Source organism: Sciurus vulgaris (assembly GCF_902686455.1).
Source record: "Sciurus vulgaris genome assembly, chromosome: 5".
NCBI classification, from domain to species: Eukaryota; Metazoa; Chordata; class Mammalia; order Rodentia; family Sciuridae; genus Sciurus; species Sciurus vulgaris.
The window spans coordinates 15,004,827-15,032,358 of NC_136465.1; the positions used below are offsets into that span (position 1 = coordinate 15,004,827).

At 54.0% G+C, this 27,532-nt stretch overlaps 1 protein-coding gene across 3 annotated transcripts in view; it reads left to right on the forward strand.

The window, feature by feature from the left end:
- GFRA2 (GDNF family receptor alpha 2) overlaps nt 1-17,929 on the forward strand; it is an 84,168-nt gene extending 66,239 nt beyond the window's left edge. For all 3 annotated transcript variants that reach the window (XM_079139059.1, XM_079139060.1, XM_079139058.1), the window contains 5 exons: nt 5,510-5,619; nt 6,233-6,373; nt 8,316-8,488; nt 15,684-15,737; nt 16,615-17,929. In XM_079139059.1, the coding sequence (XP_078995185.1) occupies nt 5,510-5,619; nt 6,233-6,373; nt 8,316-8,488; nt 15,684-15,737; nt 16,615-16,737 (601 nt within the window). In that variant the 3' untranslated portion in view covers nt 16,738-17,929. The remainder of the gene's footprint in view (nt 1-5,509; nt 5,620-6,232; nt 6,374-8,315; nt 8,489-15,683; nt 15,738-16,614) is intronic.
- The last annotated feature ends 9,603 nt before the right edge of the window (nt 17,930-27,532 follow it).

Genomic DNA, 27,532 nt, shown 5'->3' on the forward strand with positions numbered 1-27,532 from the left:
TTTCATATATCTGTTGATTGCTTGTAGATCTTCTGTGAAGTGTCAGGACCATTGACTTTTACAGGACGTGCCTCCTCCCTTCTGGGTGATTTCTGCACGGGCGGGTGGCTCTTTGTATGTCCAGACCTGATCTTTCCCCCTTTGCTGGGGGCACCCAAGCTTATCAAATAGTATTGTCAGAGCTACCACAAAAATACAGGATTCCAGTTAAATTTGAATTCCAGATTTAGAAAACTGTTTAGTGTAAGTATGTCCTACTTATACTAAAAAAGTATACTTATGCTAAAAAAATCATTGTTTGAGATTAGATTAGCTGGATGTTCTGAATTTAATATGGCAACTTTTCATCAAATTGGGGGTCAGGTGTCCCCTTCTGCTGCTCCCTGTGATTGAATAGACTGCCGATGCTGCTTTTTGAAGAGGGTTTGTGTTCTGCGGACGATCACCTGCTGCTGGGCACTTGGTCGGCAGCCTTCTTTCTGCCTCAGTGCAGAGAGCTTAGCGTGTGTGCATTTGGGTTCTCTTGATGGCTTTCTGCTTTTCTCTCTTCATTTATCTGTTTATCTCTCCCTCTCATGCGTTCTTCATGTCCTCTCTTTTCTGGGGCCTTTAAAAGGCAAATCTGCATAGTGATGGGGATGATCCAGGAAGGTCAGTGCTTGGCGTCTGGAGTGGAGTCCAAGAGACCATTGACCTCCTGGTGTATGGGGGAGAGTGACATCTGGCCTAGAGATGGTGCAGCATGACCAGCTGGCTCATGCATTATGAATGGGTGACGTTTGCCTTGGAGAGTGTTGCCTACAGGGCTGGGCTGTAGTGTTCTTGGGCCCATTCTTCAGTGGTGGGAGGCGGCGGAGTGTGTCGTAGGCTGAAGGAAGCTGACACCACTTGATCTCAGATGCTGGCAGAAGGAGCCACTATCATCGAGTCGACTCTATCCTGCATTGAGAGGTGACAGGAAACTTGAGCCATCAAAAAGCCTCCTGGAGACTTGGACATGGCCATCTCCTAAACGGCCCCATTTGTCACTTCTGCTTGCCAAGGTTGACTTGACACCGAGAGTGGAGAAATGGACGAACAGACGGTCCAGCTGCGTCCATGCCTTTTCCCTCGCCTTCCCCTTGCTGTCTGCTGGCCCACGCTCGCACCCTCCCCTCCCTTCGCTCTGAGCCTCTCCGAGGCCCTGGCACCAGCCACGGGCCTGTAGCGAAGGAGGTCAGCTGCAGCCACAGAGGAGCCAGGTGCTCTCCCTGTAAGTCACCCTGGTGCACATTGGCCTCCTGTGTCCTTGGTGTGGCATGGAGGAGGGCGGTGGGTTCAGAAGGCCAGGGTTTGCCTGGAGGCTGGCAGGCTGTCCGAGAGCCTGTTGGTGATAGGGAGGGAGCTGTCTCCCCCAGAGGTGCTCACTTCGCCCTGCCCAGGACCAGACATGCCCAGCACAGGGTAAACAGGTATTTTTTTCCCTTCTGTGCAGGGCACCAGGAAAAGCCGTTTCCTGTTTGTACTTGCCAGCGGCAGGAGCAGTGCTGGGGCTCAGACCTGCATGGAGGAGGGAGGTGAGGCGGTGCCTCCTGTCCACGCCAGGCACGTGCTCTTTCCAGGCTCCTCTCATGCGCTGTCTTACTGACTCTGTCCCAGCCCTGTGAGCCAGGCAGGAAGGCGCAGCTCTCCCTGCTTGGTAACTGGGGACACTGAGCATCAGAGATATGGTACTCAGCCCAAGGTCACACAGCCACAGTGAGGGACCAATCAAGGCCACATAACAGACGCTCCTTCCTCTCCTGGCAGCAGGGTAGGCTCCCTCTGAGCTCACCGGGAGCCCCTGGCTGGCCCACCTAGGCTTTGAGCTTCCTTACTCTCATCTCTTCTCCTGATGCCTGGCCTCTCTCTGGCCAGTGAGGGAGACATTCTGGCTCCCCAGAGGGCCTTTGCCATGGTCTTCCCATTCATGCTTCAGCTCCTTCTCCAGCCTGTGGAGCCAGTGACATTTTGAGAGGCCCCACGGACGTCAAGGCCAGCCATGACCCCCAGGGTGCCCAGTGTCAGTTGATCGCACAGTTAACCTTGTCAGAGGGAAGTGAGGCCCTGTGCACTGCTAGGGATTGGAACTGTCTGGGAGGTCGGGCTGGGGCCCTGAGGTCTTCTGTGGCTGGCATTGTCCTCAGGAAGTGGGCTGACAGTGACTTCCCATACCAGTCTTGGACCCCAGCCTGGTAGGCAGGGTGCCCTGGCCCCAGTGCTTGGATTTCCCTTCTGACTTGTGTTGACATACATGTCACCCATCTTGAGTCTGTCAGGCCCATGGCAGGTCTCCATACATATTTGGAGCAAGGGTGAATGGCTGTCTACCACCTCGTCCCTGTTCAGAGGGATCCTGGAGGATATGGATGAGGAAAGCTGTAGTGTCTGCCACTCTGGGGACGTGTATTTCAGTTGCACAGACAAAGCAAGGCAATACCAGTAAGTCCCTGTGCCTTTAAGTTGCCTGGATGTTGTGACTGGAATGCACAAGTGGGAGAAAGTCACTTGGCCAGGTGAAATGGGCTTCCTGGGGAGGGACAGGAGGTAGTCTTTTGGAGAGGTGGTAGGAATGTGGTCTGATGGTATTGGAATGGACTGCTGTCTTCTAGCTAAGAGATGGTGCTTGGGCACCTCTTTGGCATGAAGAAGATGGTAACTAGAGACTTTGATGGGGACATAGCAGCCTCCCTGGTCCACCCCTGTGGGAACTCTGCTCTGGCCTTCTCTTGCCCATCTGCAGCCCTCAGTGATGTAGCCTGATCTTGTTGCCTTGCCTTGTTTGGATTTGGCTGAAGCAAGCAGAGGTAGGAGTCTTTGGAAATGCTGTGTAGTTCCCTGGAGCTTGGAACCAAGTAGCAGAATCTGAGTGCTTAAAACAGAAATGTGTTCTCAGGGTTCTGGAGGCCAGCAGGCCCAAATCAAGGAGTCAGTGGGCTATGTTCTCTCTGAACGCTCAGCGAAATGCTCCGTGCTCAGCTCGGAGCCGGAAGAGTATGCTCTCTCTTGGCTTCTGGTGTTGTCCGCCATCCTTGGCGGCCCTTGGCTGTGGATGCATCACTCTGGTCTCCCCTTCGTCATAGGCTCTCCAGTGTGTCTGTGTCTCTGCTCTTCTTATAAGGATTTAGGACCTGCCCTAATCTACCGTGACCTCTTCTGAACTTGATTACATCTGCAAAGACCCTATTTCTGAATTGTTGCATTCACAGCTACTGGCAATGTGGACTTCAGCACATTTTTGGAGGGGACACAATTCAACTCCAGACAGCTTTGGTTTTGTTTCGTTTGTCTCCGAATCCCACCTAGCGGTTTGAGACTCTGCCCACTCCACCCACCTCTCAGGTGTCTGGAGGTGCAGGGTGTGTGCAGAGGCCTCGCCTCCATCTTTCACTCACTGCCCCCTCTCTGAATTGCAGGCTTGCAGAGTGGGACAGATGCTATCTTGACATTTAAGGCCAAACCTCATTCTGCAGTGAGTAAGGGCGTGGTTGGAAATGCTGCTTTTCCTGTTTTGGGGGTGGTGGTGAGAAAGTAGAGGTGCACGGATGGACAAGAATGAGCGCAGAGACGGTTGCAGGCTTTGTGGCCTCCTGTGGAAGCCGGTGTTGCTTTTACAGAGACGCAGAGTGTGGGCTCTGGAAGGACCCTTAAGGGCTCGCCCCATCCTGCATTGGAACCTGCCAGAAAGGGCAACCGCTTGCTGTTAGCGTTCTGGGTTTGAGTCCTGGCTCCGCTGCTCATGAGCTCTGCGATCTTGGGCTTATTTAGCGTCTCTGATCCTCAGCTTTCTCATTTGTCAAATGGAACAATAATAACTGCTTGTCATACCTCATGGGGTTTCTTGGAGGATTAAATAGTAAAGCACTGATGTGAGTATACATTTTTAAAAATCATGACCTTCTCCCGGCTTCAGGGACTGAGACACGCGAGCCCTGTTTGGGGCCAGATCTCTGCAGAGGGCTCCCTACTTCTCAAAAACATCTTCCAGGCCCCTCCAGGCAAACTGGAATTTGTGTGGAAGTGGGGTGTTCTCAGCCACCTTCCTCTGATACCCCTGGCCTGCATGGCAGGGTCCTCGTGAGGGCAGGAGCGCCCCCTGGAGGCTTCCCATCTCTCCTCTCTCAGGCTGGCTCTGCCTCTTCCGGCACTTGCCTCCTCCTCTCTCTTCCTGGTCTTTTCTCCAATGGGACAAAGTTCAAGTCCAGAACCAGGACAGCTATATTTGGGGGTGAATTGGGGATGGCTATGTGAGGACCTTTACAGTGTGCCAAGAGCATGGCCGAGGAACCAGGTGACATGGGTTTTAGCCCTTTCTGTCGCTGGCAATTGGAGTCATCAGAGAACCCTTGCTGGGCACCTGGTCCTGAGGTCCTGCTCTGTGCTTATCATGGGGAAAATGCCAGCAAACAAGACCTCTTCACTGCTTCTGGGAACTGCGGTGAGACTCAGATGTGATGTCTGAGACCAAGAACACCCACCTGACATGGTGGGCAGGGAAGGGTGCTCTTCAGCCCAGGCTGATGGTAACCTCTGCGGCCAGGGCACTGGGGCAGAAGGAAGGAGTGGGGGTTGCTGTGTGTGTTAGATGCGGCGCCTCTGCTCCATGCCTCCCCTGAATTCTAGCTCTGGGACTGGGCGGGGGCTGGACTGGTCAGACAGTGCCCACCTGTATGCAGCTCAGATTGAGTGTGGAGCACAGAGCTGTGCCCCTGTGGTTATGAGGAAGCATCAGAGGTGAATGGGCAATGGCATGCTGCGTCACCAGAAAAAGAAAAGGCTCTGCTTCTACCCGGTGGGACTGGCATGGTAGTGGAGGGTGACCGTGGGTGGGGGTAGTTTTGACATGATGCAAAGGAGCCCAGGCAGGAATGTCCTATTGTAAGACATCTGTCCCTGGAGTGGGGGCTTTGAGCTTCAGCCAGGTCCTATGAGGTGACTGGGACAGGGGTTATTGGACCCATTTTTTTTTTCCCCAGTGCTGGGGATTGAACCTGGGCCTTGTGCTTGTAAGGCAAGTGCTCTACCAACTGAGCCATCTCCCCAGCCCTGGGTCCATTTTGCAGGTGGGAAGAGTGCAGGTGTTGAAGGACTTGGGTAACAGCATTCATATGTGTGGTTAAGCAGAAAGCAGAGCCCAAGTCTCTGGCCCTGGCCCAGATGTTCTCTGTGAACCCAGCCTGCATCTTCTCTGCATTCTTCTCTCGCAAAGAGCCATTGAAAATGTGCATGGTGTCTTTTTGAGCCCTATTGGTCAGTCCATCACCGGCCTTTTCTTAAACTGCATTACAGCCCTGCTGTCTAGGAAATCTGTCCCCCAGGTTGCTCCCAGCTTGAGGCCCCAGGCGGTTCCCCATACTTTCTTCCTCTCTCTCCTCCTGGCTTCCTCTGGCTCTGGGGAGCTATAGGGAGGGGCCGCCATGACACGCTGGGTAGAGGAGGCAAGGACGCCAGACTAAACTGTTTTCTCTGTCGGCTCTTCTCCTGACACCAGGTCCCGGCTGGCGGACTTCCACGCCAACTGTCGAGCCTCCTACCGGACACTTACCAGCTGCCCTGCCGACAATTACCAGGCGTGTCTGGGATCCTACGCTGGCATGATTGGTAAGTTTTCTTGCATTTTCTGGGCTCCCAGCCTTGTGGCATGGGGGCTCCTTCCTGGATCAGAGCTTCCCTGGGGCTGATTCAGATAGAACTTTGAGGGAAACCAGAGGAGAGGCCAGCTCCTGAGGGAGGAGAGCCCGGCTCTTTATCATGGGGTGGAGGGCCCTAGCAGCCTGTATGTTTTTGGAAGCAAGAAGAAAATGTGACCTTTATTGCGGTTCCGACATTCTAGGTACTCTCTTCTTGGGCCTCTCTACAGCTCTTACTAGGGAGATGTTGGTCCCCATTCTACAGATGAGAAAACTGAGGTTAGAGAAGTTGGGTGACTGGCACAGTCTCACCCTGCTGGCAATGTCAGCACTAGGATCCAACCCAGGAATTGTTCTTTTGTTTTCCTGATTCTAGAAAACAGGGAGAAAACAAGGGAACTCAGTCTTGGACAGAGCTGCTGGGCTCTTCCCTCCCATCCTGGTGACAAGGAGCTCTGTGCCTCTGGCCCTTGCTCACCCCATGGTCATAGAGTTGGGGTGTAGGTGCCCTGGCATACCTGGGGCTGGGGCCCAAGGGAAGGCCTGACTGCTCATCTCCCCTTCCCTCCCTTCCTCCCTGCCAGGGTTTGACATGACCCCCAACTACGTGGACTCCAGCCCCACCGGCATCGTGGTGTCGCCCTGGTGCAGTTGCCGAGGCAGCGGGAACATGGAGGAGGAGTGTGAGAAGTTCCTCAGGGACTTCACCGAGAACCCGTGCCTCCGTGAGTCCAGGGTGTCCTCCCTTCCTCACAAACCCCTTGCTTCCCACCTGCCCGTTGCCTTGGGGACCAGAAGCCTGCCTAGGCCACTCGTGTTACCTCCTGTGAGGTGGCCCGTGATACACATGGGGCTTCTCTACCGTGGGTGCTGCCTGCAGGGATCCTGGATTTTGAACTTCTGAAGAGTCATGTGAGAGCTGCCAACAGGCAAGCTTCAGTTCACACCAGAGGCCTTGAACCTGTATCAGGTCAGAGCCCAGGTTTCTGGTCTGTTATTCTGACTGCGTCAGCTAGGTTCCTTTGGAGACAGCGCCCTCTCATCCCAGGCATCTGCCATTTCCTCCTTTAATGAGTATTCCCCACTGGAACTGGAACTTGAAGCCATCTAACTCCTAAACCAGAGGCCACAGAGAGGGCAGCCTGCCTTTAGTGTTTGCACTGGGACACTGTTGCTGACCACCCACCTGCAGTCTCTTCCCTCCTTCCTGTCCTCCTTTCTTCCTTCCATCTGTCTGTCCATTCATCCGTTTTCTTCCTTTCTATGTGGCACCAGTAGGTATTTCAGATTCCAGTGCCTGTCATTGAGGGGCGTGCAGCCAGATGGAGGTGAACAGAGGGGCTGCCTGCCATCACAGTGCAGTGCCAACAGTCCTAGGGTAGAGTCCTGCCCAGGGTGTGTCAGGAGCCCGGGGTGGGGACACGGTCGGCCAGGAGGTGGGAGGCCCTGAGGGTTCTCAGAGGCTGTCTCCCTTGGTGCATACCAGGGTGTAGTCAGTTGAGGAGCAGAAGGCACCTGCTCTCCACCCTGGCAGGGGCCCCGGGCTCCCCAGAAGACCACAGTTTGTTAGGGAGCTGCCTGGCACTCGGCCTGCACAGCATCGAAGGCGACCAGATTACGTTATCTGACTGGCGAGAGCATCCTCCTCATGAAGGGTCCTGCAGACATGAGGCGTTGGGGTTTCTGACCCTGCAGGTGGCACGGTGGTGGCATGGGTGGTTGAAGGGACACCAGTAGATGGGTAGAGATAAGATCCACTTGGTTGTGATGTGGAGGTCATGGAAGTAGGGACATGATTCTGATGGGTGACACAGTACAGAGAATCCCTAAGAAGGCTGTATTAGGGAGAGGACAATGATGACTAAACCAGAGCGGTGGGAGGGGGACAGTGACAAGAGATGGGGTGGAGAGATCTTCAGGAAACCAGCTCAGCGGGCTGCCAGTGGGTGGGCAGGGAGGCTCCAGAAGGCCCCCACCTGGGTTTCTGTCTGGGGGACTTGGGGACATAGAGATGACACCTTCGTGACTGACAACCCAGGGGGCTGGGAGTGTTGGTAGTGGTGGGAAGAGATGCCTGGTGTGGACTTGGACGTGAGGCCTGGGGAGGTGCATCTGGGGCATGGAGGAAGTGGTTCCCCTGGACGCTTGGTTATGGGCTTGTGTCTTGGGGACAGAATTCTGTCCGGGACTCTGAAGAGTCAGTCCCCAGGGAACTAGAGCTAGTTGGCAGCGTGGAGGCCACCTGTGGAAAGTGTAAGGTGTGGGCAGGGAGGAGGGCTGAGTCTGGGCCCTTGGAATGCCTGCAGCTGGGGCCTGGAAGCTTCTGAGGTGGCAGTGAAGCCAGGGGGCTTGTGCTTAGGGATCTGTGGTTGGGACCCCCTTGGCCCTGCCCTCCTCCCTGGGCTCCCACACCTCCCGCTTCCTCTTCCTCTCCTCTGAGGCCGTCCTCACCATGCTGTGCGTTTCCTTCCATTCTGGCTCCCTCTTGCTCTTTTCTTCTCTAGATGTGGACTTTGTAGGTCTGAAAAGAACCCGAACTGAGTGAAATTCCTTGTTTACCCTTTGTCCTCAGCTTCTGGCTGTCCAGGGAAGGTAGTGGTTAGGGTGGGGGGAAGTGATGGAAGTGGGTCCTGATTTCTGTCCATCTGCTTGTCCCCCACCCACCAGGGAACGCCATTCAGGCCTTCGGCAATGGCACAGATGTGAACGTGTCCCCCAAGAACCCCTTACTCCCGGCCACCCAAGCCCCAAGGGTGGAGAAGACTCCTTCTTTGCCAGATGATCTCAGTGATAGCACCAGCCTGGGGACCAGCATCATCACCACCTGCACATCTGTCCAGGTGAGGGGTGGGGCTCTGCCACTCAGGGACTTGGGAGGGGGCAGGGGGCCAAGGGTCTGGGGAAGCAGCATGGTGTCAGAACAGCATGGGAAACTACTCATCTGGGGCCAGCACAGAGACACTGAAGGTCCTGCCTTTAGGTCAGGGACACAGAGGCAGGGAGGAGCCGTGAGGTAGGTTTTTCCTGTTCATTCTTTGGCATTGATCTCGCAAACGTGGAACACCTGCTACATCGTGGCATCATGCTAGACATCACAGGGCACCCGAGAAGTGTAATGGGTACCATTTATCAGCCCTCTGCTCATTACCAGCTCTTGTCCTAGTAGAGCCTCTGCTTTTCCTGTTGAACTCTCACACAGTATGGTATTGGCATTCTTGTTTCACGTGCAGGAAACTGTCTAGAGCGGTAGTGATGGACCCAAGATCACATAGCTGACTGGTGTGGACAATGGCCAAACCTAACTGATCTGACTCAAAGCCCATGGGGCTCATTTGTCCATCCATCTGTCCATCCACCCACCCACCCACTCACGTGTCCTCTCACCTGTGTGGGGTACTTGCCAAATTGTATGTGAGATGCTAGGGAGACATTGATGAATGAGGGAACACAGGCCTGTTTTTTGGTCCTATGGGCTTGTTGAAGATCAGACAATGAAATAAGCATGAGACATAGACCGCAGGCAGTGTCACAACAGGGGACATGTGGCACTCTGGAGGAGCTCAGCATCTCCCTCGCTGTGTTACCCTGGAACCACTGCACCATGCACTCTGGTAGTCTCTTTGCTGAAGAGGTTGGTTCTAGGCAGGACAGAAACACACACACACACACACACACACACACACACTGAGAACAGAGGATTTAGAAGAGAACCTAGTGCAAAATACTTGGGAGGGCAGAGGAGGGAGGGAAGAGGAGGGAGGGAATGGTGAGGTTGTGGCTGGTGGGCACAGGGGATGTTTCAGGCTGGAGTTGGTTGGTGGGGAGCATGTGCAGTGGCACAGCCTCCATGAAGGTTCAGGAGAGGTGAGACTTGAGCTGGCATGTGTCCTGGTGCCTGTCCTGGTTAGGGAAGCCCTCCTCCCACTGCCCCTTCCCCTTTCTGGTGGCAGCTGACCTCCAGGTGCGCTTATGTCTGGGTCAGCATGGAGCCCTTTCATGACCTGCTCCCCCTTTAGGCCACCCTAATGAGGTTCCTGCTCAGAAATGGAAGGGGAGAGCCCCTGCTTCTGTTTCACTGCTGTCTTTTTTATGAGCACCTACTTCACCATGCCAGGCTTGGGGTTGCAGTGTGACTCAGCCCTCAACCCTGTCCTCGGCTCAGCTGGGGCTGGCACGGGCCCACCCCAGCCTGCACCTCTCTGCCGTCCATCAGCTTTGCTAGCTTGGATCATCTCTGATTGAATGGCTCTGTGGTGGCCCTGCTGGGGCCCTTGGGAGTCATGGGAACCCATAACTACAGAGGGGTCCCTAAATGTGGGCAGGGACGGAAGCCAAGGCCTGGTGGGGAGGAGACTGTGTACCCTGGATATATCCTGGAGAGAAGCAAGATGGTTTTCCTTATTTCTGCCCCCCTCTACCTCTCTTTTTTCCTTGGGAAAGCCTTAGAGACCCCCAGAGATGGCAGCCTGTTGGGGATCCACTTGGGTATCTGGACTGGAAGTATGCTCCAAGATCTCCTTCCCAAACCTAGGGGACGGGAGGTCTGGAGTGGGCAGAGATTTGTCCATGGCCCTGCAACCCCATCGGTGGCTGAGCAGGGCTGGGAGTGGGCCCCTGGCCCCTGTGCTGACTCTTCTCAGATGTGCTCCCCGCAAAGGCTCTTCCCATGGTGGGCTGGCTGTGGGGTTGAGGAGCCAGGAGTGGTGTGGCCCCGAGTTGACCCTGTGTCCAGTGTTGACATAGCTTCAGGTCCTGCCGTCAGCTTCTGCCTTTGTGGCCCTCTCTCTGGTGATCTTGTTGGTATGGGGTTCTCTGGAACTCGGAGAACACTTGGCAAAGTTGGAGGTGGTCTCTTCTGAGCCATGTGCACCTTGGGTGAACGTCCTCGCCTTCCCTTCACCCCATGGGCTCAGAGAGCGGGAACCTGGGAGACAGCCAGTCTCGGACCCTCATCCAAAGCCTTAGTTTCTGAAGCCTGGGAGGCTTCCCAGGGATCGGGCCACAGATAAGTGAGCGAGACGCTGGCCCTGGGCACCTGCCAGCTCCTCTGAGCGAGACGCTCCTTCCCTTCCCCGCCCCTCTGCCTGGTGAGCCCTGGGCACAGGTTCGCTCTTGGGGTGGTCATCCCTGGTTCTGCCATGCGAAGTTGCCCTCCGCCTTACTCCGGACTCCAGCTTTGCCTCCTCAGATGTGCTTCCCGCTGCCCTATTGGGCCAGTGTCGTTGGAGGCCATGATGGCTCTGCCACCCCCTTCTGTGTCACCTCAGACAAGGAGTGCTCAGGGCCTGGCGTGGAGACGGTGCCCAGCGTGGTCTGGAGGAAAGAGCCAGGAGTCCACAGCGCGTTTGTTTGCGGGCTTGCTGAGGTCTCCTGGCAGAGGCTGGGGGCTTTAGGCTCTCCTGAAGCTCCCCTGCTGGGTGCCCTCGGGTGCACTAGGTGGGTGGGTGGGAGGAAGGATGGTTTCCTATCCGGGATGCAGGAAGCTTGGTCACAAGGCTGTTTGGTCTCGTGACAGGACCTGGACCAGAGCGGTGTGGTGGGGTCTGGGGAAGGCTGGTGGTGGGTTATGGCTCTGCCTGGCCATGGCCTGCTCCCGCCATCCCTGACATTCCCCTTGGGTTGCTTTGGGCCCAGAATGCCAGTCTCATCAGGTCCCTTTCCGAGGGCTGGGAGACCTAGTGACATGCGTCCCCTTTGCTCTCCTGCTCTTCGCCAGGCACTCTCCAATCCTTCACTTGTTGCTGCCAGTCATCTTGGGACAATAAAAATGAGTTTGGAGGGGTTGCCATAGGGCCCCTTGCCTCACACTGAAGCAGATTTAGCAGCCAGCAGCCAGTGCCCTCCTCCTATCTTCTGTGGCCTGGATGGGTCTCTTACCCAGTACGCAGACCTGTGGATGCCAGAGCATGGGGCCCAGTGGCTGTTAGTGTGTGCGTGTATGTGTCCATGTACACTCTAACTGTGGGTCACTCTAACCTGGGCACTGAGGCCGACAAGCTTGATCAGCCATTTCCTGGTCCTTGGGCCAGGAGGATGGCAGGAGGCCCTGCTCAAGTGATCATGAGGGTGAAGGCGACTGGCATGAGAGAATGAATAAAGCAAGACTCGGGGAGGAAGTGTCGGCTTTAGCCCAGGGCTGATGGACAGGGAAGCCTGTTGCCAGGCCTAGAAGAATTGGACTTGGCTCGTGCAGCTGTGGAGCTGGGGTTGTAGTGGCTGAGGGTGTCCCAGGAAGAGGGCCAGCAGGAGCCAGGACACAGGACAGCAGAGCCCTACTGTGGGAGAGTCACCTGAGAGCAGATGGGGTTGGCTGGCAAGGGAGAGCTACTGGAGGGTCAGTGCCCTGGTTTTGGAAATTGAAAAATATTCGATTTTTGTGTTTGGGAAAGGAGGGATAGAAAGAGGGTGGGGACAGGGAGTGGAGGGAGAGGAAGAGGTGACAGTCACTGGAGGTGGGTGTGTGTGGGAGGGAGGGGCTGGGGGACAGGCTCACAGGGTATAGATGAGGACAGAGGCCAGGGTTTGGTGGTAGGGCCAGGGACAGGATCAGGGGACTCAGGAGAGATCTGGCCAGCAGGACAGCACTGGACTTAGTAGCACCTGGGTCAGGCCAGTGAGACTCTGGGACAGCCAGACTGGGCTTTGGGGGCGGGTGGGGAGGGAGGTGGGCAAGGCAGAGGAGGAAGACTGCTTCTCTCCAACTTCCTGGTACGGGAACTTTACTGGGAGAAACTTCTAGAAGGATGAAGCTTGCCTTGTTGCTCTCCTGATTCATGGCCATGCCCCTTCTCTAGTGCTAACTGCACCTGTCACTTCTTTTATGCTTCTGATGCCCCCATAGTGCAGCCCATGGGGACCAGCTCTTCCCAAGTTGTCCCTCTGCTGGGCTCCATGTCACAGGATTGCTGTTAGAATCCCTGGGTCCTGCCATCCCAGCTGGGCCTGTTGCCTTTGGAACACAGTCATTTACACACCCCGAGTCTATCTCAAGGGTATGAGAGGCTCAGCACAGGGTCAGGGACTAGAGTTACCCAAGCACAAGTTGCACAGGGAGAGCTGGGCTCAGGGGCAGCCTAGAGGGGACTATGGCCTTAGAGAGCTGTCCCTGGCCTGGAGCCTTAGGGAAGGATGGCAGTTTTATTACCCCCCCCCCCCCTTAGATATTTAACTGGCCTGGAGGCGATTGTGGGGAGGTTTATCTCTGTTAGGGTGTGAGCTCCTCAAGGGCAGGGCTGAGACCCACTGGGGAGAAGGGCATCCCCAACTGGAGAGGAAGGGACGCAGTGGTCTGAACATTAGATGGTGGCCTTTCTTTCTGCACTCCCCACCCATAATCCACTTCCAGAAAATTCAACAGCTGGTTGGACACGCCCACTGTTCCCTGTCTAGGAGTGGCCAGGTCTCAGGTTTGCTGTGCGGGAGGTTAATGCAGCCTTCACTTCTTCTCTGCTTTGTGGAAGTCAGGAGGAATGGGGACTTCCCAAGCCCTTTACCTCTCCAGCTGTCATCTGTGGCAAAGAGGCTGGAGGAGGTGGGGGAGAGAGCAGGAGCCTGCCCTGTCACTCATCCCTGGCAGGCCCCAGGCTGCTGGCTTACCCAGGTTTTACCTTATCCTCTGCCTTCTTCATGGCTTTGTTCCTGGGCCCTGCCTTGGGGTGCACAGCTCTGCTTGGCTCACTTTCTGCTTTGTGCAATGAGCAGTGAGCCTTAGTTTTGTGGGGAGCTTTGTCCTGTGTGCAGTATCCCTGGCTTAGTGAAGCACAGTTGTCTATCTGTCTTTTATAGATGAGGAAACTGAGGCACAGTGGGCTTGCCCTGGGTGACTGGCAGAACCAGGACTTGGGTGCAGGGCAGTGGCCTCTTGAGCTTTTGCTTCTCATTCTGTTTCTGGGCTGCCTTGGATCAAGGGGTTGTCCTGTGGGTCCCAAGGGCTAGGAAGCTTCACTGAGAAAATTCTATAAACCAGAGGTCTCAGCACTTGGGGCATCTGCTCAGGGCAGTGAGGGCAATCCTGCTGGGTACCCTGAGCTCCCTGGTTGTGGTGGTCAGCCCTGGAGGCCTGCAGAACCGGACATCCATAGGTTCAGAAGGACTCTGGCTCTCATTTTTCCTGCGTGGTATTTGTTGATCCCCACTGCTCTCTCCTGCCCTGGGAGGAACCTGACAGGGCCTGCTCATTCTGGGGAGCAGGATCCAGCCTAGGCCATTGCTCTGGAGGACATTGGCATTCAGATTTTATCTCCACACACCTGGCTGGACTTGGGGCTCAGATGCTTTGCCGGCTTCTCTGTGTGGGTTGACCTTGGCATAGAACCCAACTGATCTGACATTGTCTAGGTCTGCCTTTGACCCTGGGCCTGCCCGAGAGCTGGTGTGCATCATCACACAATGTTGTACTGGCTCCACCTTAAAGGCCAGCTAGATTTGTCATTTTCTCAAAACAAAAAAAAATTTTTAAAGCTCTAGACTTCAAAAATAATTTTGCACATCATTCCAGTATAAGACAAAGAACAGCAGTTTTGCTTGAAAATGGGGCTGTCTGCCTCTGGGATTCCACATGGACTCCATATTCAGTGAGCACTGTGGGAAGTGGGACACAGGGACAAAACAGGGACAGAACAGGCCAGCCACCCCTGACGATTACAGCAGGAAGCCAGAAAGGGCATCAGTAGCTGCTAGATCGTATGTATCACAGGTGGGGATGGATATAAATGACTGAGGATTGGTGGAGGGGTGGGGAAGGACAGGTGGGCTGCACTGATGACAGCATGGCCTCTGAGTGGGGCAGGCATGGTGTTCTGTCCCAGCACTGGCCTCCCACATCCCTGGCTGCAGTTGGGCCACGCCTTGAGAAGGAGAATTGAGTGGTTGGGAGGACCGTGGGGAGCATGTCCATGGAGGGAAGCAGCTTGGGGGTTGGCCAGGCCATCTCCTGCACCTGGAGGCACTGGTACCTGGTCTTGAATAGGACCTGGGTTGGGTCTGGTTCCATTCCTGCAGTGCTAATCACCACTTTTCTGTCTCCACCACTGGCAGTGACTGCTCTTGGCTGGGGTCTCTGTGTGACAGCTGGGGCCTTGTTTAGCTGACCAGATGCCTGGGTGGTCGATTGCCTACGACGTCCAAAGAATTATTGATACTTTTGGCCAAGAGTCGTGATTTAGGCATGATTTCTTGGGCTTCCCAGTTGCTCCTGGCAGCCAGAGCTTCCCCACAAGTGCCCTGGGAACTAAGCCTTTGGAAGCACCATATCCCCAGCTGGTTCCCATGGATGGCTCTCATGATGATGGTAACAAAACACTGTTCTTCACGCATGCTCTGTGGACCTGCTTCCAAGTAGTTATGCCAGGGCAGAGAATCCTGGAAAGACCATGATGCCAATCTTTCCTTCTCACTCTTCATCTTGTCTACAGAGTTCCCAGGTGCTGCACATCTGTTTGGGAGTGAAATGGCCTGGCGCAGTTGCCAGATGTCCACCTAACGTGTACCAGTGGCAGACATCACTAATCAATCACAGTTTTCTCTCTCCTGAGCCCAGATGAGGGCTCATGATCTTTTTCTACAGAGCCTTCCAGCACTGATGGCAAATAATAGGAGCTGGCTCTAGAATGCCATCTCTGGTCTGATGCATTCATTCATTTATTCATTCATGCGTGCATGCATCTAGTAAAACATTAATTGAGTTGTGAGCCAAACATGGCTCAATGCAAGGAAAGGAGACGTGGTCCCTGCCTTTGCGGAGCTCTGAGTATGCAGACAGACATGCAGATGGCTAGTTCCTACAGAATGCCGTGAACTGGACAGCACGATTTAGAGCTTGGTTCCGCAGGAGCCCTGAGAAGCCAGGATCTAATTGATGAGGGCTTCAGGGATGCAGGGGCCTTCCTGCTGTGTGGGACTGAGCAGCGATCTTTATTATGCACCTTCAGCTTCACAATGCCAACAGTGAGTGGCAGGGCCTTATCCAAGTTGCTAGTCAAAGCTAGGGCAGAAAAACATGGTGACCTGGCCTAACTAGTGCCTTCTCTCTTACAGGAGCAGGGACTGAAGGCCAATAACTCCAAAGAGTTAAGCATGTGCTTCACAGAGGTGAGTGGTGCCGAAAGGGGGAAGGTGGAGGAGACTGGCCCCAGAGGGCTTTTTCCTAGTGAGCCTTGAAATCAGAACCCCAGAACCCCCTTGCTGGGTCGTCTGCTCTTTCGGCCCCCACCTGGACCTGAGTGGGCACTCACTTTGCTCGGGTGGGTGGGGGAGTACAGAGGCTTCAGTCAGGGCCTGCGTTGTCTCCTTGGGAGAGGGGAGTAGCTTTCCAAGCAGAGGCCCTCCCACGCTTTGCTTATCTTTAAGGCAAATGTGTGGAGCACTGTTCAGCACTGGTCCTGCGACATTTATTAGATACAGAGATGGAAAAGGACACAGTCCCTTCCTTAAAGAACTCCCCTGCATAGGAGTGTATATGTGCCTTGTAGATCTACCACGGTAGCTTAGGTGAGAAGAAAGTGTGGTGAAAAATTCTGCAGAAGAGAGCGGCTCAGTCAGAGATGTGCTGGGAAGGCTTCCTGGAGGAGGAATTTCAGGAATTGGGAGAACATGGCTTCCCCTCCCTGCCTTTCCTCTCCTCTCCAGACGCAGGTTCTTGGGGACCTTGGAGCTTCTCCCTGGGGTCTTAGACCACCTCCCTCCTCATGGGATGCACATCCTCCTTCCGGGTCCTGAAGCAGGGAGACATAACCTGTTTTCTGGGGACTTCTGCTCACTTGCCCCAACCCGAGGGCTGGGAGCCCAGCAGGGACACAGAACATCACTTTGTTCCTACCCTACCCTGCCCTTTGGAAGCCTGGCTCTGCCTTCAGAGCGTAAGGGAGGGTCTCTGGTGGCCAGGGAGGGCGGGCTGGAGGAGACTGGTACCCAGCCCACTGACGGGACCTTTTTGTTTTCTCTGTCTTCCTTTCTGTGGTGGACGCAGCTCACGACAAATATCATCCCAGGGAGCAACAAGGTGATCAAACCTAACTCAGGCCCCAGCAGAGCCAGACCGTCGGCTGCCTTGACCGCGTTCCCCTTCCTGTTGCTGAAATGGGCCTTGTAGGCCCTGGGACCCCGTCTCAAGATTTCTACCAACTACACAGATGAGAACTCCCGCCTGACCAAGTGGAAATGCTCCCAGACACACACATCCCCCTTGCAAAAAAATCCCCCCGCCTTGTCTCTGAACCTGTCTCCTCCCAGGTTCTTTCTCGGGAGAAGTTTTTCTAAACCCAACAGACCAGCAGGTGGGGAGCCCGAGAGCTGGTCCGAAGGCCCCCTGGCTTCTGGGACACTCTGCCCTGAGTGGGGTACAAGGCTCTAGAAATGCCCTTCACTGTCTCCTGGTGTTTTTCTCTCTGGACCCTTCTGAAGCAAGAGACCACGCTGAGACCCCCACTGCCGAAGGGACTTGTGCTGTGCCCAATGCAGGCTGGGGACAGGACGGTGGCAGCTGCTCTGGAGCTGCCCACTCTGGGAACCTGCTGGGGGCCCAGCAGAGGGCCTTGGTCACTGGGGGAAGTGGAGCTGGCCACAGGCCTCCGGTTGGGCCCTGTCAGCCCTCGTCTTGGCTTCAAAGATGGAGATGGCTTGTCCTCCCTCACTGTGTGTGGTGTGGAGCCCCCATGCGGGGCTGGGTCCTCCTGGCTGTAGTGCACGTGGGGCCTGGGCCTCTCAGCCTGCCTGGGCCATCCCCTGCAGGGAGGGGCCGAGCCCTGGGCACCAGCTGCAGAGTGCAGCTTCCTCCTTGGAATTAGGAGTTTTGAAGTCAAAGAGAAATGATGCTTCGTTGGCTTTTTCGGTTTCTCGTGGTTCCATTTGGCGGGTCTTCCCCTAAGGGACCACTGAAGGGGGCAGAAGAGGCCACAGTGGGACGTGTGTCTGCAACACTCTGGTCTCTCAAGCTCGCTCCTTCTCTCCCCCTCCCCACCTCCACCCCTTCTTCTCATTTCCGAGATATCCGTCGACTGTGTACATACGAGGCTTCTTTCTCTCCATGTGTGTATATACACGTCCACGTACCTATATCCTGTGCTTTCCTTTTTCTTTCCTTTTTTTAAGAAACAACTATCGAATAATACCCCACAGATGAGCGAAAATGTATTATTGTAAAGTTTATTTTTTTTAATAATGTTGTCTATAAAGGGAAAAAAGGAAATCGACCCCAGGGCCCCGCTCCAGTTGGGCTGACGGGCCGTGGCCGGGACTCCTGACGCGCATTCACGCTTAACCAAGGCTCCAATAAAAGTACTAGGAAGCAAGTTGCCCGTGCCTCACTGCCCTGTGCCTTCGCCGTTCCGCGTTCCTGGCCCCTGCTGCCTGCTGGGTGTTCCCGGTGGGGCTGGAAACGTTCCTGTGCATGTGTATCCGTGTGTCTACTTGGGTACCCCACCCCGCCCCGTGCGTCTCGTCCACATGTGCCAGAGTGAGCAGGTAGATGATGGTCCCATGGGGGTAATTTCACACTTGCAGGCTCGAGGGTCTCAGCCATGCTGTCGTGGGCTCTTGTTCTCTCCTACCTTGCCTTCTTGTCAGATTGAATGCCTGTCGCTTCCTAACTGGGAGAGAATGAAAGGAGAGGTGGCCTTAGGGAGGGAGAGATGGCTTGTTGTCCCCTTAGATATGGTTTTGTTTTAAGGCAGCTGGTGGCCGTGTCTATCTTGTGTGCTGTGGAGGGTGTCTCTCCCTGGGAGCCCTGGTCTGCTCCAGGTGTGTGGTGGACCTGGCCTCCTGGTTCCCACCAGAGAGGGAAGACTGCTATCAGTGTTTGAGTCCGTCCATCCCTCTGTTTGCACCCAGCCTGCCTGGACACTGGGCCTGCCATGTTCTTCAGATTCTCCCTGGAGAGTGGCAGGAGGAGGGCGTACTCGTGTGCACAAATCTGTGTGTGTGTGTGTGTGTGTGTGTGTGTTTGTGTGTGTTTGTATGTGTGTGTGTTTTTGTGTGTGTGTGTGTTTGTATGTGTGTGTGTGTTTTTGTGTGTGTGTGTGCACATGAGTGTGCGTGTGCTCCTGTACACAGAAGGTAGCAGGCAGAGGGGGCGGGGAAGGCTGGCCTGTGCCTTCAGGGCTTCCTGTGACCCCATCCTGTCACTGCGGGCCATGGGATGTCATTTCCAGCCTCCTGACCCTGGGTCCAGTCAAACGGCTCTGGTTTCTGGTTGCACATGTGTCAGTAACATCTGCTCACGGTGGTCATGCTGCAGTGGATCATGTTCCGGTCTCTGCCTGGAGGGAGGACACTGAGCAGCCATCTTTCCTCCCAGCCTCTGCTGGCCTTACTGCAGGCTGGGGTGACTGATGTCCGCCTGGAATTCTGTGTTCTTGCAAACAGGAGAGACTGGTTAGTTCAAACAGTGATTTATTGGAAGGCTGTGGGAGGAGGTGAACTATGGAGGGAGGGAGGGACCTGGGACAGCCGAAGGGCCAGAAGGCAGGATCTACAGGGTCAGTGACCAGTGGCCAGCAACTGTTGCCCAGCTGGCTGGACAGGCCTCATGCCTGCCCCCCACCATTCTTGAGTGTGAGAGGAAGGTTGTGTCTTAGTGACTGACATTCCTAATAGGAAGTAAGCCCTTGGGCTAGGGAATGGGGGTGGGTACCCCACAAGGAAGTTGAGGCACCATTATGATGGAGAAATGGATACTGGGCAGCTTTACTCTGGTGAAAGTACTTCCTCATCCATGCAGTGCATGGCCGAAAATTTATTATTAAGTATTCATTCCTTTGCTTGAGATGATGGCCATTCTTTGTGTTCCTCTAAAAATCTGTAAATAAATCTGGGAAGAGTCAAATGTCAGTTTCTTAATGTTAATTGAGTTCATAATGAACATGACTCTTAGTGACAGGAGGACCTTTGGGCTGAGAAGTTGAGACTGGGGTTGGGGAGCAGACAAGGGCAGAGGAGTGGGAAGAGGAGCAGACTGGCGGGGACCACCGGGGAGAGATTTGACATTGGTGGTCATTTTGGGCAGAGCACAGCCCTGTGCAGTACAGACCCTGCGCTGAGCTCAGTCAGCAAGGGGTACAGGCTAGCTTCCTTCGCTACAGCTGCTCATCTGGGGCGTGCCTCTGTCTGGAAGGCCATCTTAGCTCGTGTTTTGGCCCCAGTACCTTGCCAAGTCAGAAGCCACACAGGAATGCTCCCCTCTGTTGGGGAAGCATCCGGCATGGGCAGTTATGCCCAGCCAATGGCGTAGATAGCTTTCTGCTTGGCCCTTGCCTCTGTGGCCCTCCTCTTAATTCACGGAAGGCCACACAGGCCAGCAGGAAAGCCCAGGGGAGATCTGCAGTGGGAGGCCTGGGGAGGTCCATTGAGGACTTCGGTGTTCTGGACATCAGGTGAGCAGGGTCACTGTCCCCTCGTAGAACTGCCAGTGGTTTGCATAGCCAGGCCTCCGCTGTGTATTGATACTAGTCACAGGGGTGCCATCTTAGTTCTGGGCACCCTGGGCCCTTTCTAATGTGTGTGGCAACACAGGTTTCCCAGGCCAAGGCCCGGTCCCGCTCTTTCTGGCCATTCTGGGGAATAAGCCCTGCTTGGGATTCTCAGTCCCTAGCTGGGCTCTGCTGTCTCAGGGCAGAACTTCCTGATGCCAGCCCACTCCTGGTCTACCAGGATGGACACGTCTCACCATTCCCAGATTCCTGCCACGGTTCACCTGCTTGCTGAGGTCCCACCCAGGAGCCCTGCTTTAGCCTCCTCCCTCAGGGCTGGGCCTGCTAGCCCCTGGCTCCCAGGGTCTGATGGTCGACCTGCTGTGGCTAGCTAGCCTCATGCCAAAGGGTCTCGTGTGTTTGTGTGCATGTGTATGTGTGTGTACCCAGTTTCTAGCCACTGACCACCAAAATGCCTGTGGAAGACATGGATTTCTTTACTCACAGACAGCAAAGCTTCAGTGTTGCCTCTTTATTGGAGAGACTCTGATCTGTGAGGTGAGTTTGAATCATCCAAGGGGCTGGGATGTCAGGGGATAAAATTGGTCACAAGCTCCATCATAATACAAGAAATGTAAACCAATAGATGACATGGTGTCCATTCTTTTGCGTCTCCTTGGGGATAGATAATCATCTTTTAAACATGGTTTCAATTTTTTAGGAAAAGACAAAGTCATTTTGGAACCCAAACTGATAAATAAGGTGTTAACATTCTTTGTGGTGGGGTTAAATGTCAGGAAGACTGGCTTTTGGTCACTTATGGGAAATTTTGTCATCTTGTTCATTTCAACCTTGGTTGGATCACCTGAAATGTTGCCTTAGATGGTGACTGAAGTCCTTTTTGACTAAACATGCTCTGAAAGAGAGGAGAGGGACACTGAGAGGGACTGTAGTGGATGCTAAGCCTTCTGCCTGGTTTTCCTGTCCAGGTGTCCACCTCCCTCCCAGGCGTGTCTCCAGTATTCTGGACAACATGAGAGTGCCCAGCCTTCTGGAGTGTCTGCTTTGAATACTTCAGTTGTGATGTGATGTTTGAAAAACCCAGTTGTGCTGCTTCCTCGTATATGTTAAAGCAAGTGAGCAAATAGAAAGGACTTTGAAGTCTCACGAAGGTGTGAACAAGAGCCGGGTTCCTGCAGAGGATCACCTCCCCACCAGAACCTTACTTGCCACATCCCATTTTTGTGTGAAATGGGGTTTTTGTGCCTTACCTTCCAGGGCAGAAAAACAGGATCAGACATTTTGGAAGGGTTTTGATAGCTCTTCCTGAAAACAAAACAAAAACAAGACTGGGCACGGTGGCACAAGCCTGTCATTGCAGAGCCTCAGGAGGCTGAGGCAGGAGGATTGCAAGTTCAAAGCCAGCCTCAGCAACTTAGTGAGGCTCTAAGCAACTCAGCAAGACCCTGTCTCTAAATAAAATGTAAAAAAAGGGCTGGGGATGTGACTCAGTGATTAAGTGTTCCTGGGTTCAGGCCCCAGTAAAAAAACAAAACAAAACAAACAAATACAAAACAACAAAAAAGCCTCAAACAAGTGTTTTAAAATATGTATGTCTTAAGGTTTAACTCATGCTCACATCCCTCACCATATGCTAGGTGCTCTTCTGAAACTGTATGAATATTAATTTATTGGATCCCCACTGGGACTCAGAGAGGCTGGTTCCATATCCCCCTTCTACAGGAAGATGAGCTGACTGCTGCTCAGCGAAGCTCCTGTCTTGCCTAAGATATTGTGGAGGGTTAGTAAGTGGCAGTGCTCAGGCCGGCTGGCTCCAGGGTCTGTGCTGTAATTTGTTGCCATCTTGAACTGAGCTGCCACGTGTGTGTGCCTTGCCGATGCTGGTCTGTGGCTGCCCAGGTGCCTGCAGCCACTGTCCCGGGGGGATGGGGAGGGTCTCGTTCACCTGGGCTTGTTGCTGCACCTTCACTCTTTCTCCAGCATCTTTGGTACTTGCAAGGTCAAGGTAACAGGCCACTAGCAAGCTGAGTGTACCTTTGGGAGCCTACAGGGCGACCGGGAGGGAGTTCTGTAAATGACTTCATGAAATCAAGGATGGTGTAGACTTGGAAGGTGGGCGGAGGAAGGGGAAGGAAGAGGCTGCTCAGTGACAGGGCCCCCAGCTCAAGCTCTTTCTGGTGGGGCAGAGGGAGATGGAGGTGGGCATTCTGCTTCAGCACCTGCCATCTGGTTTTGCTGGGGTTGCTAATGACCTCGTTGGGAAATGGCTTTGGCTAGGAGTCAGCCTGTCCAGGAAAGAGCCTGACCAGATGGGGTCCTGCTGGCTTGACCTTGGGCTGCTCTTATCTTGCCCACCCCTCCCCTGGATAAGAGGAGAGAACAAATTTAGGAATCAGACCTGATTTGAATTCCAGATCTGCCACCAACCAACTGGGAGATCATGTCCAGTGTGAGCTTCGGTTTTCTCATCTGTGAAATGATGTCAGTCCCGCCTCTTAGGAGTGGTGTTGAGAGCTCATGGGATATTCTGCCACATGCCTGGCATAGTGTGGGCTCCCAGTCACGACACTCCTCCACACAGTGGGCCCTCTACCCTGGGCCTCCCTGACTCCGTAGCACCTGCTCTGCAGACCAGGCCATTCTTGCGTCCATTCTTGGAGCTTCTCCCTTCCTCCTCCTTTCTGTGTACTAAGAAGCTTTTGTGGATTTGGGGCAGACGAGAGTATGGCTGTCATCAGCCCCCTGGGCTGCACTCTTGGAAGCATTGCCAAGTGGAGCTGAGAGGGCAGGAAGAGCGGGAGACAAAAAAGGAAATGTCCTTGTGTTATTTGTAAATCAGAGTTGATTTGATCTGAGAATCACCAGGGACGGTGGCTACAGAACATCCAAATGTCACGCTCTCTGGAGTCCCTTTGATTGGCTGCCCCCTCTCCATGCATGAAGGCAGAGGATGTGTCACTGGAGTAAGTGCAGCAGCTCAAAACTGAACAGGAAGCATCAGTTAGTCACAGGAGCTGAACTGAGGGAATGTCAGCACCTTTGGGAGGGTGACTGGTGTGCTGTCGGTCCCTGGTGGTGCCCAAGGCAAGACAGAGTGGGCTTTGCTACTATGGGCTCTTAGAGTCTCACTGCAGGGAGGGACCCTGGGCCCCCGGAGCCAGCTTTTGGAGAGTTCTGAGTCACCCAGGGCTTTTTGAAGAGAACTTTCTTTCTTCTGTGTGCTTTTTCCTAGGAAAAATCTGGGGTATGCTGGCAAAAGTCAGAGGACCAGGATTCAATCCTGGCTCTGCTGGCTATTGACTAGTGACATTAGCTAAGTCATTGAACTTCCCTGAACCTCAGAACGATTGCTGTATATCAGGGACCAGCAAACTTTCTAGGAAGGACTAGAATGACCAGGGCTGCGTCATCTCAATTGCAACTACTAACTGCCACAGTAACTAAAAAGGTGTCTCAGGCAAAATGTCAATGTCCAGGAGATCCTGTGTTCTAATAAAACTTTATTTACAAAATCAGTTTGGCCCACAGCCTGTAGTTGCCAATGCGCTGCTCTAGACTCCTTTGAGTCCAAGTCATCCATCTCAGGCTGTTGGAGTACAGAGTGGTGGCAGCAGGGAATGACTGATGGTGTATGGGGCTGAAATCAACCTGAGAGTGGAGGGAGAGAGGGCAGGTTGGCCAGCGTGGACAGGGATTCGAACTCACAGTCAAGTTGGTGGTAGAGGAAGCTGGGATGAATGGACTTCTGTTGGAGCTGGGGTGCAAGAAAGGAAGCAGTTAGCCAGGTAGTAGGGTGGAGGGCAGACCCACATGAGGTGTGCTGGAAAGTGGGGACAGTGTGTGCTACTGTCACGTTGTGCTCTGTACAGTGGCCAACAGGGGAATGGGGTTGCAAGTCAGCCTCTCTCAACTCACCCATCTGTGCCCCTGCTCTGGGCCTCCGCCCCGAGGAGGGGGCATGGTTCCCTAATTGCCACACACACTCCTATGTGTGCTGGTGGAGGACCCAAGGCCAAGAGCAAAAGGAGCTGCCTCTCAGGGGTGGGGGCAAAAGACTGGGTGCATGGAGGAAGCTGGGCCTGAGCAAGTCCCTGCCTGCCTGCTCTGAACTCTGCTTTCCTTCGTGAGGGCAGAGGGCAGAGGGCCCCCTCCACTTCAGGCTCCTCCCCAACAGGATTCCGTGAGTCTGTGTCACCAGCTGTTTCTCAACTCACCAGTCCAGTGCAAAATGACTTGCAAGGAGACAAAATTCATCTCTCTTTCAGCAAATACTGCCACCCTGCTTGGTTGCTTCGATTTTTCACCACATGCCTGGTGTAGAGGCTGGACGGCTGCCATGGCGCTCCCGCTGGGCACGGCTGACAACTGTATACCTCGCTCTCTGGCCTGTTTCTTCTTCAAGACAGCATTTCTAGAGAAGCCAACCCTGGGGCCACGTGGAACAATGACCCGCCCCAGCTGGCCTCCCTTCCTAGGAGAGAGCACTTTTGAGCCACCACCTGGACCTGCGAACCATCTGGCAGCCAGAGGTCACGGAGGAGTCTCCAGCACGTGGCCCACCCAGGCAGAAAGTGATTCATTCCCCTTCACCATCTCTGCAGGCGAGTTTGCCAAACCACAGTGGTGAGCCTGCTGGGGTGTGAAGCTCCTGCCGCCTCCGGGAGACACTTCCTTGCTTTTCCTCAGGCCTGCACAGTGACTGCCCCTCTGTATAAGAGGTTGACAATTTAAGATAAAAAACATTACTTTCACCCATTCCATTTGAAAATCAGAGTCCAGCCTGGTTGGCCAAATAAATCCTTGTGGCATGACACCTGCTGGCTCAGGCCATCCTTCACTTCCATCCCCAGTGGAAGATGAAAGGATTTTTCTAGTGTTCCCAGCAACCTCAAATTACTCTTAATTCTCGTTTTGTTAGAAAGCTGGCTGAGTGAGGTGACAGCAACAGGATCGGTCCAAAAATGCTTCCTTCTGGGGTGGGTATTGAGAACATTTCTAACTGAGTGCCTGGTGGTGATGGGGGACGCGGGTCTAACTTTCTTCCAACAGACAGACCTGTCCTTACTGAGAATTAGAAGTGGCCCAGGGGTACTGTTGTCCCACCACAGTGATGGCTCCTCACCCAGTCCCTCAAATGGACTTTCTTGCAACCTACTGTGCAGCTACAGGGCAGCCTGGGAGGGGACAGGTCTAGAAAGAGCCTCAGATAGTCCAAGCTGGGTTTGTACATGCAGACACAACTGTTGTGGTTCCTGCTACAGGTGGAACAGATCAGTCCTGAGAGTGTCATTGTTCTTTGGCCATTGGCTGGCAGAACTGGGAAGGACACACCACCCAGGACCTACCTACTTCACTGGCTCTGTGCCTTACAATGGACCTATTCAGGAAGCAGGCCTAGCCTTTTCCAGGTGCCTCACAGGGACAGCTTGGCCTAGGCCCAGGTCCTGAGCATCTCTGTGTGGACTTGAGTATCCAGGACTTCAGAATGTATTTGATAGTGGCAGGACTTAAGGCGGGATGTGGGGGTACCAGCTTGTCTGCAATCAGCACGGTTGCTGGAGAGGCTGGTTTCCGGCAGCAAGACCCTTCCTGAGCAGGAGACTTTCCCAGGGCTGTCCCTCAGTGTCCTGCCGTCCTCTGCAACTCCTCTGACTTCCACCCTGTCCACTGTCGTCAGGCCAGTGCTTAAGCACGAAAGCGTGGGGTCTAGGCCACTGCGTGGGACTGGGGGTATGCCACGTGCATGCAGACTAGGGCACCCCTTGTTCTGGGTCCTGTTAAAAATTAGGCCCAGCATGGGCTGGGAGTCCAGTCGCAGTCCCGGCAGAATCCCTCTTTTGTCCTTCTGCTTTGGAACCTGCTCTCCCAGGCTGGGTTTTTGCCTTCTCCTATCTGTTGTAGGCACCGTGCCTGGAGAAGTAAGGACTCCGCTTCAGGTCAGATGGCTCTTCTTCTTGGCCGGCTGGGGGATTGTTCTCCCAAAGTCCCTTAACTGACTCTTCTCTCTGATTCCATCTCATCTTCCCATCTTACCTTCTCCCCACGTGCAGTCCAGCTGCTTAGGAGGGTCCTTTTCCTTTCACAGGGACTGGTGTGGAGAACAGAAGCCTCTGGGTACGTGCCAGCGTGCTAGGCAGCCTCATGCCATCCTTGAGGTTTGCCCAAGGGTTGCTAGATATTTTCCAGTAATCAGCCTCTTCAAATTTAACTGTGCATTTTTTGCACTTTTCCATCAATCTGGGGCAAAAGGCCCCTCGCTTGAATTAATTGGGAGGGAAACTTGTCCAAGAGAATAAAAAAATCTGAATTATAAAATTTTGCTTAAACCAAGAAATGTAGTATAATCTCTCTGAAGTGGACCTGCCCTCATTATGGCCTGAAAGGCCCTCTGTGGTCTGGCCTTGTCTACCTTACTGACTGCTTCTCTGGCCGCCCTCCTCTGCCCACTCAGCCCCAGCCACAGTGGCCTGCTTGCTGACGCTCACTCTGGGCCTTTGAATTGGCTGTTTATCTTCTGCTCATCATTAAAACACACTCCTTCGCTTCTTTCAGGTCCCTGCTCATGTCAGCTCATTGAAGAGCGCTCTCCTGTGGGGGGCGCCCTACTTCAGGACTCCCCTTCCTGACACCTCTCCAAAGCACTCACGATTATGGGTGCACACGTGTTTGCGTACAGCCAGGCGTTGCTTAATGACAGAGCTGCCTTCTGAGAACTGCACTGCTAGGTGATTTGGTCCTTGCGTGGGCATTGTAGAGCAGTTCTGTGAACCTAGATGGTCCAGGTTGACCCTCCATGTGGCCTCCATGTGGTCCAGAGACACATGGACACGAGGCATGTGGTGCTGCTGCCGCCGGCCCTGGGTACTGCTTTACAGCCAACTATAAAGGAGAGCTCTTGAAAAGAATGAAGAAAAAGTGGAGAAAACCGTCAGCCAGTAACGTGGGCGTTGACTGTCGTGATCCACTGTCCTGTACTGTACATAGTTGCTGTGTTATGCCTTCAGTGGCTCGTAGTGCAGCAGGTCTGTTCTCACCTGCGTCATCGTGTTGCTCTATTGCATTATGAGAGTTATGACGTCACCAGGAGATAGGAGATTTTCAGCTCCATGACAATTGTAGAGGACCTGTTGTTGACTGAAACACTGTTGTGCTGCACTTGATTGCATGTGTGTTTATTTGTTTATAATCTACCTCCTCCTATTAGAAAGTAAGCTCCAAGACAGAGCTCCACAGTCTTTTTTTTTTTCCTTTTTCTTATTGCCCCAGCTTTATCCTTAATCCTGAGGGCAACACTTGGGGATTTCAATAAATGATTGTTGATTGACTGAAAGAAAGCAGGGATGAGTGTCCGTGGGTTCCAGGAGAGTGTTCTAGGAAAATGGGGGTAAGGAGAGGTACAGAGGGATTCTGAATCAGCACAACAAAGCAGAAACCCAGAGAGTGCAAGCTCAGATGTCCTTT